The sequence below is a fragment of the Dermacentor variabilis genome, chromosome 8 (genome assembly GCF_050947875.1).
Source record: "Dermacentor variabilis isolate Ectoservices chromosome 8, ASM5094787v1, whole genome shotgun sequence".
NCBI lineage: Eukaryota > Metazoa > Arthropoda > Arachnida > Ixodida > Ixodidae > Dermacentor > Dermacentor variabilis.
In genome coordinates, this window is record NC_134575.1 from 167,499,517 (window position 1) to 167,512,202 (window position 12,686).

The 12,686-nt window shown below is 45.6% G+C and overlaps 1 protein-coding gene across 2 annotated transcripts in view; it reads right to left on the reverse strand.

The window, feature by feature from the left end:
• Positions 1-1,271: 1,271 nt before the first annotated feature.
• Positions 1,272-12,686, reverse strand: part of LOC142590710 (WW domain-binding protein 2-like) — a 154,519-nt gene continuing 143,104 nt past the window's right edge. For both annotated transcript variants that reach the window (XM_075703128.1, XM_075703127.1), the window contains 2 exons: positions 7,338-7,471; positions 1,272-2,387 (listed from right to left, as the gene is read on the reverse strand). In XM_075703128.1, the coding sequence (XP_075559243.1) occupies positions 2,334-2,387; positions 7,338-7,471 (188 nt within the window). In that variant the 3' untranslated portion in view covers positions 1,272-2,333. The remainder of the gene's footprint in view (positions 2,388-7,337; positions 7,472-12,686) is intronic.

Sequence of the window (12,686 nt, forward strand, 5' to 3'; positions counted from 1 at the left end):
CCCATCAGTTGCTTTCACTCACATGCTTGTATATGGCCAACCAGTGATCAATATCGATGTCATTGGTTCCGGAAAACATGCCTGGATCTTTTTGCCACGCAAAGCAAACCATTGACATTGTTGCCGTTGAGGAAGAGGCCGCCTCTTCTGCCACTGCGGCAAAATAGATGCTGTGCAGCTCCATCGTAACGAGTTTTTAGCCAGCCCCTCTACCAAAATGCGACATAGATAAAGAGTAGGCAAAATTCACAAAATGTATACAGAGAAGCCACAGCCAAGATGGCAGAATAACAAGAACCATGAATGTGCTTTTACGATCGTCATCTTTGTCGTCCTGCTGAGCTCCTTCTTCAGAATACGGGAATGGCATGTAACATATCTAGAGATGTAATAGTCGAGATTCCCTTGCATTCGTGTGGATATAATCATGCAGAGAGGCACGCATGTTCAGCCACTTTTCATATCACCAGTAGATGGCATCACTGCCACCTACAAAGTTTTCTAGATGGAACGATGGCATTGGGATCACTTAAGCCACCATGGGAATCTTGGGTTGTATGTGAATTCGCCAATCTCTGTACTTATGGTTTCAGATGTCTGTGCATCTCTGTTGATGACATTTTCTAATTTTTTCAAGCAATCGCACATACTTCTAAATGTCCAAAGGGCAAGCTTATATTCACATGCTTAAATCGTGAATTGTCGCATTTAAAATGCAATGTTTTGTTTAAAACAATAAATTGGCAAAGTCAAAGCATTGAGGTGCTCGTCACGAGGTAGGAGGTTGTAGTATGTGTTGGAACTGATGATTGGTTCACAGACTTCAGCAATGACAAAGCTCCAACAAAAGCCACGGTATAGGTTTTTGGCTTGGATGCGCACAAGAACATACCTAAGTGTCCATAATAAAGGGGTAAGGGTGTTCTCGCCCTCCAATAAAATAATAATCCGCAAAGGCTCCCGAGAAAAATTTTCAAGCATACTGTCGTCCCATATGCATGTACAGCATATCGCAGAAAAAATTACACCATGTGGCCAATGCCGACAGTGGCCTGCTGACCATTAGGGAAGGCGTACAGTATGCGCAAGCTGCCCGAGCAACAGCTTCAGTGTGTGCTAATGTGTTTTTATATCATTACCTTATGCAGAAAAAACTGAAAATAAGAGTTTTAGGTTTTGCCCACCTAAAATTATGGGACGCACACTGCTGAATACGCAAAAGAATGCAAGCAGGGCAAGGAAGCTTAGGTGCACTAGTTATTAGTCCAATGGAACTATCATAAACATCTTTTATTACTTAAAACCATACACCTATATATAGAGTGTAAACATGACCAGAAACAGTACACCAATATGCAACATTTTGTCAGTAATGTCATACCAAGACGCAAAGTGCCACAAATGAGCCTAGCAAGTACTGGTCTACGCAAGCATCTCTTGCTCTGTATGTTAACAGTACAGGGTCTTGAATATTTGGCTGCGTGTGTTCAAAAAAAACATTTTGCGCTTACCGCAACACTGTTCTTGCTGAAATTTTGCAGAATGATCGCATTTTGGTGTCGACTTCGTTTAGTATAACACTTGGCAGGATTAGTCGCCTGTTTTTAAAAACAAAAATGAGAAGCTGTTTTTGTCCATGGGTAAAAATGGCATCTTAAAAGCTGGCCCTGGCACAGACTTGTGCCCCACCTGCCGTCATCTACAGAAAGCAACGTTTCAGAGAGGCCTGCCGCGTGTTGCACGTTCCTGGAGCAAGCCACTGCCCTCCCTCAAATGCTGCTTTCTGCAGATGATGACAGTAGGCGACACAAGTTTATGCTTGTGCCGTTGCGGCAGCAGCTCGCATCCCCATAAGTACATGAAAATTTCCACTTTTTTCTTAGAAACCAGGCAATTAACCATGCCAATTGTTATACTAAACGAAGTCAACACCAAAATGCGATCTTTCTGCAAAATTTCAGCAGGAACGTGCAGCGGTGAGTGCAAAATCTTTTTTTGAACATGTGCAGCCAAATATTCAGGACCCTGTACAAAAAGTAAAAGGTTCGCAACTTGAGTGTTTGCTAAAACTCATTCTTTTTCTTTTTGAGGGGGTGGGGAGTGAGTACCTTGTTATCCATGTACCATGCATTTCGAATTTAGAGTTAAACAAACAAGAAAACTGGTCCACTTCATCTTGCGCAGGCAACGCCCAAGAGAGCCTCACTAAAGGAGCAGGGGTGGCTACTAGTGCCGTCTACTGGCACAAGCGTCTGCAAACGAGTGCTGGAAACCTAGAAGCAGCCAAGCTACAAGCCCCGATGCGTTCCTCTTGTCTGTTCTTTTACTCGCCCTCAGTTTGTCTTCTTGGAACCCTCGGAGTAAGGCGGCGGCGGCCCTTCCGGCTGCTGCGGTTATAAAAATGAAAAAGAAAGAAAGAAAAAAGGGACTTTATAGGCACATAATAAAATGGTAGGTTGCACAAGAGCACAATATTGGGCAAATGTCTGAATACCACAGATGCTAAGAAAGCTTCCTTCCTTTTTCGAAGCCAGGGCAGGCACGCTGAAATCAAGTAGCAGAACCTATGCGAGTTTGCTCAAGTACTGTAATGCATTTGCACTGTAATGCACTGTAAAGCACTGTAATGCTCAAGCACTTCGATGTAATGTAATGAATCACTTTTCATTGAAGTGCAGAAAGACATTTGAAGTGGAAATAGGCTGTTTGAGAAATACTTTGCTGCAAAAAGTACTTTAATGCATTCAGCAGAAGTGGAGTCATTGGCAACCAACACGGCTTCTGCCGGGCTCCCATTCCTTCTGCAATGCCTTGCATTGCGAAGGCTACGGCAAAGCGAGGCGGCCCACAATGCTCCGCATTTTAAATGTCACTGTGGCACACAGTTCAAATTTCATTTTGGATGTTAACGTAGACACCACGACTTCAGATTTTGGTGCCTACGACACGCTAGACATAAGCCAAATGCGGTGGTTCTCGGCGAACTGCAGTGCACTTAGCCAGTGGGCTTCTGGCAGCACCCCATCGCGGCTGCAGTGTCTACGCTGCGGAGCCGACTACCACACGTGGGAATCCGCTTGATTATGAAGTAAAGTGTCGAGAAGAGCGTGAGTAGCAGGTTTCTGTTTGAGAGAAAGGTGACTTTGCGCTCCCGCTTGCGAGCTCCATACACCTCATACGACAGCAAAACTTGGCCGAGAATGTTCACAGTAGCATATGCTACCAGCGGGCTACGTTATTTCACCATGCCCGAAGGGTGTTTCAGAGCCCCTTTAAACACTCTGTACATGTGGCGGTACATCCCACCCAGCTGACTACAATTTCGGAATCATTTAAACTTCCAAAATTCACTGACCAGGAAAGAAATGGTGAGAATACTGCATATTCTTGTCTGCACAAGGGCTGCACCCCTAAATTTGGTCCTCAAGATTTCATAAACAACTTAATGTATCGGCTGCAATGCTTTTCCCCACAGGCAAACCCCGCAGCTGTACCCTAATATCTTCACATGGCACTGATGCAGTACAAAATGCACGTTGGTCTCTTTGTAGGTTGTGATAAAAGTCTCTTGTCAGGAAGCCCGTTGGCATAACTGTTGGCACCACCCCAAAACAAGTTTCCGGGTGCCCCATGCTTTGTGCCACCACATGTGTGCGAGGCATGTCATTCCCAAACCACCCAAACAGTCTGTAGGCGTTCAACATATTTACGTTTCGTGCGGCAACTTCAGGAGCTTTTCCCGAAGCAACCTTACACACAGCACGAGGTCCAAGGACGGCATCGCCTTCAAAGAACACGTTCGTGGCATGGCACATAAAGGTATATCAGTCTTCTCAGTTGTTCTTGCAGCCATCAAATGTGCATGGGCGAAATTCTTATGCCAGCTTCTCCCGTCATGGTGCACATATGCATTTGTGCAATGTGCCATTGAAGGTGCTGTCCACGAGCTTAGCACTTCATACGTACGGTACAAGCTATGAAAAGTTACGGCGTGAAAATCACAACCATCACCAGCACCCAGTGATCATCTGAAAGAGCTAGTTAGCATTGGCACAACATCTCCCTCCCTCTCCTTGGCCGTTGTGGCTGTGTGCCATCGTGTGGGAGTCAACCAACAGGCGAACATGCTTCTTGGCCAATCCCCCATTGTGGGTATGTGCCGTAGTAAGGGAACTGTAATCATCGGCACGCGGCAATCATCTTCGAAGAGTTACTTGGAGCTTGCACGAGAGAAGAGTGTGTGTGATTGTGGCCTAATTATTAGAGCATCAGGCTGCTGTGCTGGGGGTGCCAAGGTTCAAATCCCGCTGCCGAATGCATTGATTTGTCTTTAAGTGAATGCCAATCTAGTCGACATGAACCTGCAGCTGACCGACCGAAAGACAGACTGACCAACCTGGGCAAAACCGTGAAATGGTAGGCAAAGAAAGCTTCACTTTAAAGCTAGGCACAGAACAGCAGGAAGCCTGGTAGCGAAGTTCAAAGCAGCTAGAGTTAATATATTGGCTCAAGAGGAAAAACTGGTTGAAATAAATGGCAACTCTAAGGACGTCAACACGTTGGTACTTCCAATTTTGGTAACAGTGAAAAAAATATAAACACGACGCAAAAACAATCTCCACACATGCACATATGGACAATGTGTAAAGTTCGTTCCATTTAATTTTGAGAAAGATCCAATGGCGATTTAAAAAATTTAGATGTACAATTTACCGTGCATGAAAGGATGCATTGATTGTGCCTCTCATCTGAATCGCATGTCTTCGTCTGTGAACGCGTGCCTGTTTAGTACAGCAACGGGGTGGCACTTTTGTAACCAATTTCAATGCATGGGTGTTATGAGGAGCTTTGCCTCTGTAGAGTTGGCTATATTAACTGCAAGTGCAGTGGCTGCAGCTGCCACTGGACCAGCATGCAAGAGCGTTGGCTTGAGTCCGTGAGACAATAGAAATAGCAACGGCGGTGGCTTTAAACATTAATGCGATAAGCATTCTTTGCCTACTTCAGCTATTTTGAGCCTACCTATCTGTCTACCTTCAGACGCAGTGCTATCCGAACCTGGCCCTTTTCCACACGATCACTCCAGAGGCTTTCAGCTCTACTTGCCCCGACTGTGGGGCTGTTAGCAATCTCACACACATGCTCTGGCGATGCACCTCGTTACAGGGACCCAATCGCATCACAGAACAAGAATGGAGCTCTGCCATCCAGAGCTCAGAATATGCACGTCAAACTTGGGTGGTCCAGAGAGCCCACGATGCGGCGGTTAGGCTCGGCCTACCAGTCCCCACGTGGGAGCGGCCCGCAGCTCTGCCCTAGGGCAAAGCTTCTCAGGACCTTGTTATTAAAGTTCTTTGTCTGTCTGTCTGTCTACAGTAGAACCTTGTTGATACGTTCTCATTATGCTTTTCAGACACCAACGTTCACAATCGGCAACACCAAGAAATGACACAATAAAGTTAAGCTCATTTTTTATCGATTTATACATTCCATGAAAACACGATTTTCCAGTACCAATGTTCAGTACGTTGCCAAACTACAACTGTATGATACGTTTTCCAGCCACCAGATCCCATGTAAACAAGAAAATGCGCAAGTTGCGTCGCGGCAGCTTCACCACAATATTCGCCTGCTCGTCTCCCGTAAAAATGCTGGTGCACACTAATTTTCTCATTTCGGTACCAGCAAATCTCCTCCAGGGTTATCGCACACGGCATTCACAGCTATCATCACCAATCCTAGTGCGATAAGCGTCTTTGCCTATGTGTTTCACCGCGTGTGGTGCCGTCAGAAGCGTAGTGCAAGTTTTTAACAGACGATAACCGAAACGTGCTGCCATTCCCTGCTGCAGACTGTGATCGTATAGGTTTTCTGAGCGCTAGATCCTATGTGAACAAGAAAAGGCGCACGGCGTGCATGATCGAGGAGAGTATATAGCTGCCTGTCTCACATGAAAACTACGGCGCGCACAGTTTCTTATTCCAGTGCCAGCAAATCTCTGGCCGGGTCGTCCCTGTTGCATTCACAGCTATCGCCACCAAACTTATTGCGATAAGTATCTTCACCTATTTGTTTTGCAGTGTGTTGTGCATAGTGCCATTGGTAGCGTACTGTGTGCTTTTAGTAGGCGATAATCCAAACGTGCTGCCAATCCCTTTCGCTGCTGCAGGCGGTGCGATGTGGGCATCACATTTCGCTTCAGCAGCAACCGGCGTCGCCCACCAGCTCGATTTCGTTTCAGTTTCCCGTCACCCTTTTAATACACCACGCAATAGGAAAACAACAAAATGCGTCTTGAGCCGCCAGAGCCCCATCAACTCCATGCGCGTAGGCATTTCGTGCCGTGACGATCCGTGCGATGCTTCGCATTAAGTAGATGTCAACAATAGTTAAGCCTGTCAAATTTTTTTCAGTTACTTCGAATTGTATGTTATCGCTGGTAGTATGTTTTTCCCTGCAGTTTTTTCCAAGATGTATGTGTTTTTTCCAATTTATGTGTGTGTGTGTGTGTGTGTGTGTGTGTGTGTGTGTGTGTGTGTGTGTGTGTGTGTGTGTGTGTGTGTGTGTGTGTGTGTGTGTGTGTGTGTGTGTGTGTGTGTGTGTGTGTGTGTGTGTGTGTGTGTGTGTGTGTGTGTGTGTGTGTGTGTGTGTGTGTGTGTGTGTGTGTGTGTGTGTGTGTGTGTGTGTGTGTGTGTGTGTGTGTGTGTGTGTGTGTGTGTGTGTGTGTGTGTGTGTGTGTGTGTGTGTGTGTGTGTGTGTGTGTGTGTGTGTGTGTGTGTGTGTGTGTGTGTGTGTGTGTGTGTGTGTGTGTGTGTGTGTGTGTGTGTGTGTGTGTGTGTGTGTGTGTGTGTGTGTGTGTGTGTGTGTGTGTGTGTGTGTGTGTGTGTGTGTGTGTGTGTGTGTGTGTGTGTGTGTGTGTGTGTGTGTGTGTGTGTGTGTGTGTGTGTGTGTGTGCGCGCGCGCGCGCGTGTGCGTGCGTGCGTGCGTGCGTGCGTGTGTGTGGCCATTTACGCCGACCCAGTGGTCATCTGCAAACCGTAGGTTGCCGAGACATACGCTGTTGATCCTCACTCCTAATCCTTCCCAGTCTAATAGACGGAATACCTCTAAGCAGGCAGCGAATAGCACTGGAGAGATTGTGTCTCCTTGCATGAGATCTTTTCTGATCTGTACGCCCTGAAAGAAATGACCGCAACGGCATTGCGACAACAAGCACATACCTGGTGGCCCGAGCCTGGGTCACTAGAACGGCATAAGAGGCTAGACAGACTCAAAATGCCTAAAGCAGGCAAAAAATGCTTTGCATCAACATACTGCAAAGGCAAACTGCGGCTCACCGGTGGTGCACTGGCATTGGCCTGGTCGAAGGATGGCGGAGGTGCGGCCGGCACATACATATAACCTGGGTTGGCCGGGTTGTAGTAAGCCGAACTCTGCGATGCTTCAACCGCCTTGGCCATGGCTCCCGCCGCTGTGAGGAGAGGAGATCACATCGATCTGTCCCGTTTTCTAATCAATAGAAGTGGAAGACCATGAGGGAGAACATGCTCAAAGGACCTTCAACCTTGTATAGATAACAGCAGGGCAGGTCACAGCTGACAGAAGTTTGCACAATAAGAGCATGGCCCCACACAAACAAACATTACCATTTTGTAAACTCGCATGCCGATTGGTTTACATATGCGAAGTGCTCAAAGGAAACAGATTGAAACTTTCCATTTTATTCTAGCTCTTCAATTCCCTTGTTTTCTTCTAGAACACAATGCCCCCTCTGTCCTTGTCTAAGCAGCACTTCATAAGATGCAGCCAATAATGTAATGCAAAACTAGGCCAGGACTTAGCGGAACTAACTTTCTAAGTATGTGATTTTGTAATTTAAGGTCTTTTAAGACCTGCCTGCCCCCCTTAAATACTGTGATGATACACGTCTCGACAGCTGCATGTGCATGTTTTACAGGTGGCCTTGCACACACTCATTCATCAAAGAGACTTTTCTACACCTTGTATCGGTCACAAATTTGCGATTTTGGCCATACTGTGATGCGCTCACATACACTCAACAGATGTTGAGTTTTCTCTTAGATAACTAGAAAATGAGCGAAGTCTGCCTATATAGGTATTCAATAATTTTGGACTGATGGTGGGATCAAACATCTGTCTTCCAGTACAGCAGCGTAACACTCGAACCATTGGGTTCGAGTGTTGCGCATTTGGATGCATTATTTTTTTGTGCCAATGTCGCGCTTTGAAATGTCTGTGCGTCACATACATGTTTCTTGCATTCGTCCTCGTGATGGCTAGCACTTTGAGATGCTGAGTTAGACTGCACATCCTTCAAGATTGGCCCATATTTTTTGTCAGGCGAATGCCTATGAATTGCGGTTGAGACTGTCTATAATGCTATCGCATTAAGAAAGATTACAATGGACCACAACCACTTCTGCAAGCTAAAGAAACCAATTCCAGGAATATTTCATAACAAACACAAACCAAGCAACACACATAGTAGACTTAACTGAAGGAACCACCCAATAAATTGTGCAGCCAGGTAAGGTTTTGTTCGTGTAACATCAGCGAGCACTTAAACTATGGTGTACTGGAACAGGGCAGTGTGTCTTCCGGCGGCAAAACTGTGCCTCTTTTTGCAATGACGGCCGGGAGTGCTGAAGCACGCTGGTCCACTGCAGCACCATCTGTTGCTGCAGCCTTGAGTCATTGCTGGCAAGAGGAAAAATAATAATGCAACACAAGGCCTCTGGGATCGGCAGTTATGGTTGTAACGGAGGTCATGCATGTACGTGTGGAGCTCGCCGATTGCTTGCTGTGGTTTTTCCTGGCACATTCACACATTCTTTATGCGCACGGCAAGTGCTGGGTTTGTAAGTGTTTTTGTGCGTGTGTGTGTGTGTACATTGAGGTTCCTGCATAACGATCAGAATCCTAGGCTGCTTCAGATCGGGCACATGAGAATATTGGCTGTATTTCTTGCCCTTCGACGCCGTTTTAAAGAGCAAAATACCCAAACGATGGCAGCTGCATTGATCAGAGAGCAGTATTTATTTTTCTTCAGTGAACCCTGGCGACCGCTTTTCTGGCTGATGCAACATGAAGGGAATCCTGTGCAACCCACCAGGCTCAATGCAGGTGCTTCTTCCAGGCTTTTCATCCTCTTGTGTTTAGAAATACTAAAAACATATGCGTGCTTAGCGAACGGAGCAAGCAGACGAGCGCTTGTTTGTCTTCTGCAAACGAAACATTGAGCATACACTCAGGAACACTGCGTGATCTATGGTTGGAAACATGCAACTTAGATGGTGTTATTGATGCATCCTGACAGTTTGTATTATTTTTTTTTTGAAAATTATAATAATTTCAATTGTGTTTTGAGAGCATTTAAGTTTATAAAAGCAGGAAGTTTTGCACAACATGTTTAAATTGTATTGTATTTATTCTGTACATATAACGTGTAGTACCACGCTGCTAAGATCTCACATAAGATAGCAGTATTTATAAATAAATAAACAAAATCAATTTCGCACACTAGGCACGTGGGTTGATCACAGCGTTTTCTGGTGGCATCATCGCCGAAGCGTCCCCGGTGTTCCCATTGTTTTACTGTAAAGACGACACATTTACCAATTCCAGTACACTATCCTTAAACTGTATCAGCAACCATGGAAGAGTACAGTTCAACCTCAATGTAACAAATGCAGATATGCTAAAGTAAATTTAAAATTTAGTTGGTCATGCTTAATTCAGGGATGGAAGAGGCCAAGGGAGTTCTGGAGCACCTGTGGGAGCAGCAAATTTGGCACAGTGGAGCAGGTTTAGTGCACAAATTGTTTGTTTTGGTGCAGAAGATACACATTTTGGAGCATGCTAGGTAAGGCTCAGCATGAGTGACATACGTGAGTTGTCCAACTCAATCCGGGACTTTTTTTTTCTTTCCAGGTTTTAATGGATGCCTAGGCTGGAGGTTTTGTATGCAGTAGAAACTGGGACCTGTGTCCTGTTACTGGTAGACGGCACTTATTTCTCGCGCTTCTGGATAGACTGTTATTCAAGATGGCAGACGAAAGCGTGAATGTCTACGTGGAACAGCGTGTTGTGTTGAAGCTTTTGGTGAACGAGGGCATAAAACTTGCTGAAATTTACAGAAGACTTCAGGCTCAGTACGGTGATGACACACTCAGTCGCAGTAAGACATCTGAATGGTGTAAGCGCTTCAAAGATGGCCGTATCTCTATTACTGATGATCCCGGTCGTGGTGGACCACAGCCCACGGTAGCCATTCCTGAGAACATTCAGCATGTGCAGCAGCTGATCATGGACAATCATCGCATAACCTGTTGTGAAATTGCAAGGGTGTGTAATCTGTCGTTAGGAACAGTGAACACAATAATTCATGCTCATTTGTTGTTCCAAAAAATGAGTGCACGCTGGGTCCCAAAGCAGCTGTCTGCTTTTGACAGACAGAGGAGAGTTGAATTCTGTAGAGAACTGAAGGAACGATATGAAACGGAAGGCCAGGATTTTCTGAATCGCATCACGACATGTGATGAAACATGGGTTCACCATTTCAGCCTAAAATACAAAAGAGCATTGATGCAGTGGTAGCATACGAAATCACCACCTCCCAAGAAATTTCGAAAACTTGTGTCTGCTGTTAAAGTCATGGCAAGTGTATTCTGGGATAAACAGGGAATTATTCACATTGATATTTCACCCCGTGGTGTCACTATCCGCAGTGAGTTCTGCTGTGTTCTGAGTGATGTGCACAAGAGTTTACGGAAGAAACGTTCTGGTTTAATTACAAAGGGTGTGCTCTTTTTGCAAGACAATGCACGACCACATACTGCTCAACGTACATTCCAAACAATCCAGGAACTTGGCTGTTCATCCAGGCACCCCCCCCTATAGTCCTGACTTAGCACCAAGTGATTTCCACCTGTTTGAGCCCCTGAAGGAATTCCTTGGAGGAAAAAATTTCAACACTGATGATGAAGTGAAGAATGGTGTCCTACAATGGTTCTGTCTTAATAATAAATCTTTCTATGCCGAAGAATTCAAGGCATTAGTTAAACGCTGGGATAAGTGTATAAATGTAGCTGGAGGTTATGTGGAAAAATAAATCCACTTTTCACACTTTGAAATTTGTTCTATATTTGTTTTTAAGAAAAGTCCCGGATTGACTTGAATGACCCTCGTACAAACAAATAAAGAAAATATGTTCTCTTTTTGACTTTGCAGAACACTATTAGCCTACGATGAATCAGTTCTGCAGAAGCCCGCAAGGTAGGGAAGTTCACTAAAGGAAAAACAAAATGCCATACACCCATACACGTCAACCTGAAGATGTGGAAATTTGTAACACTATCGCATGCGCTGCAGCACTTTTCTTTTTAAAGAAATTTACCTTTTACAACATGCATCCTCACGTTTTCACAACCGCAAGTGAAATCCATGCCTTGGAGAGTAAAGAGTCAAAACTCTACTGGAGCACAATTTATTTTTGCAATGGTTTTGCTGTTGCTGACCTTGCCTGCTTCAGAAACTTCTCCATGCAGGTTTGCTCAAAGCAAGTACCACTCTGCTGCCCCTTGACCATCAGCAGACTTTCGAGTGTTTTCTCACACACAGATAAGCGAAACTTCATTCGAGCTTTGTTCAAAGTGCTGAGTATCCTCTCACATTCAGCACTGCCGTTGGGAATGGAGAGCATACCCAGCATGACCACTAAAATTCTGTGGAACCTGAGCGATCCGTCGACACTTCGAGCACTTCCTACCGTATTTACACGATTGTAATTCGACCACTTTTTTTTAAATTTGAAAACCTGAGTGGGGGGGGTTGACTTACAATCGAAACCGAACGTAGCACCGCCAAAAAAGCGAGACCAATGGGAGCTACAACGCAGTTACAATTTTATGTTTGCTCTATGGCTCTACCCATAACTTTTCGCTATTGCGCGTGTTTGTTCGCTTTCTGGAAGGGTTTTTCAAGATTTTTGAGAGTTTTACAGTGCACACAACACTCACAGGGGGAGAGGGTGTCGATAGTTGATGGAAGTGCCACTGTTCCATACACGGCGGCACCCTCAAAACGGCGGCGCTTGCGGGGAGTGTATCGGTAGTTCATGAAAGAGCAGACACCGCTCGTGGGTTTCCCTTTCCCTGTTGTGCTCAACGAAAGGCATTGCTTTGATGCCTTCCGCTTGACAGCTGGCAACGTGCTACTTCTATGCTTCCTCAGTCATCATGAGTGCTCCAGGCCCAATAATCATTCGGCACTCGTTCACAGCAGCGTTCAAGAGGGCTGCCATCCTTTACTCTGAAAACACAAATTGCTGCGCAGCAGGCCGCAAGTTCTATGTTTCTGAACAGGTGGTGCGAGAGTGGCTACTGCAGCGAAGCGAAATTTTCACCTGTGACGGCAAGTGAGGAATTTCCCACGTGCCGAAGTCTGGAAGCCTTCCGGAGCTGTAGGCTAAGCTTGCGGCATACGTCGCTGAAATGCATGATCGGTCCCTGCCAATGAAGTGCGACATGGTCATGAAACAAGCTCGGATCATCGCCTTTTAAGGACTTGCTCCGCTGTGAGTACGAGTGGCTGGCGGCAGAAAACCGTGAAATTACACCAACCAGACCTGTCAAAAGAGCCTCCCTGAGGTGCGTGTGGTTGGGTGC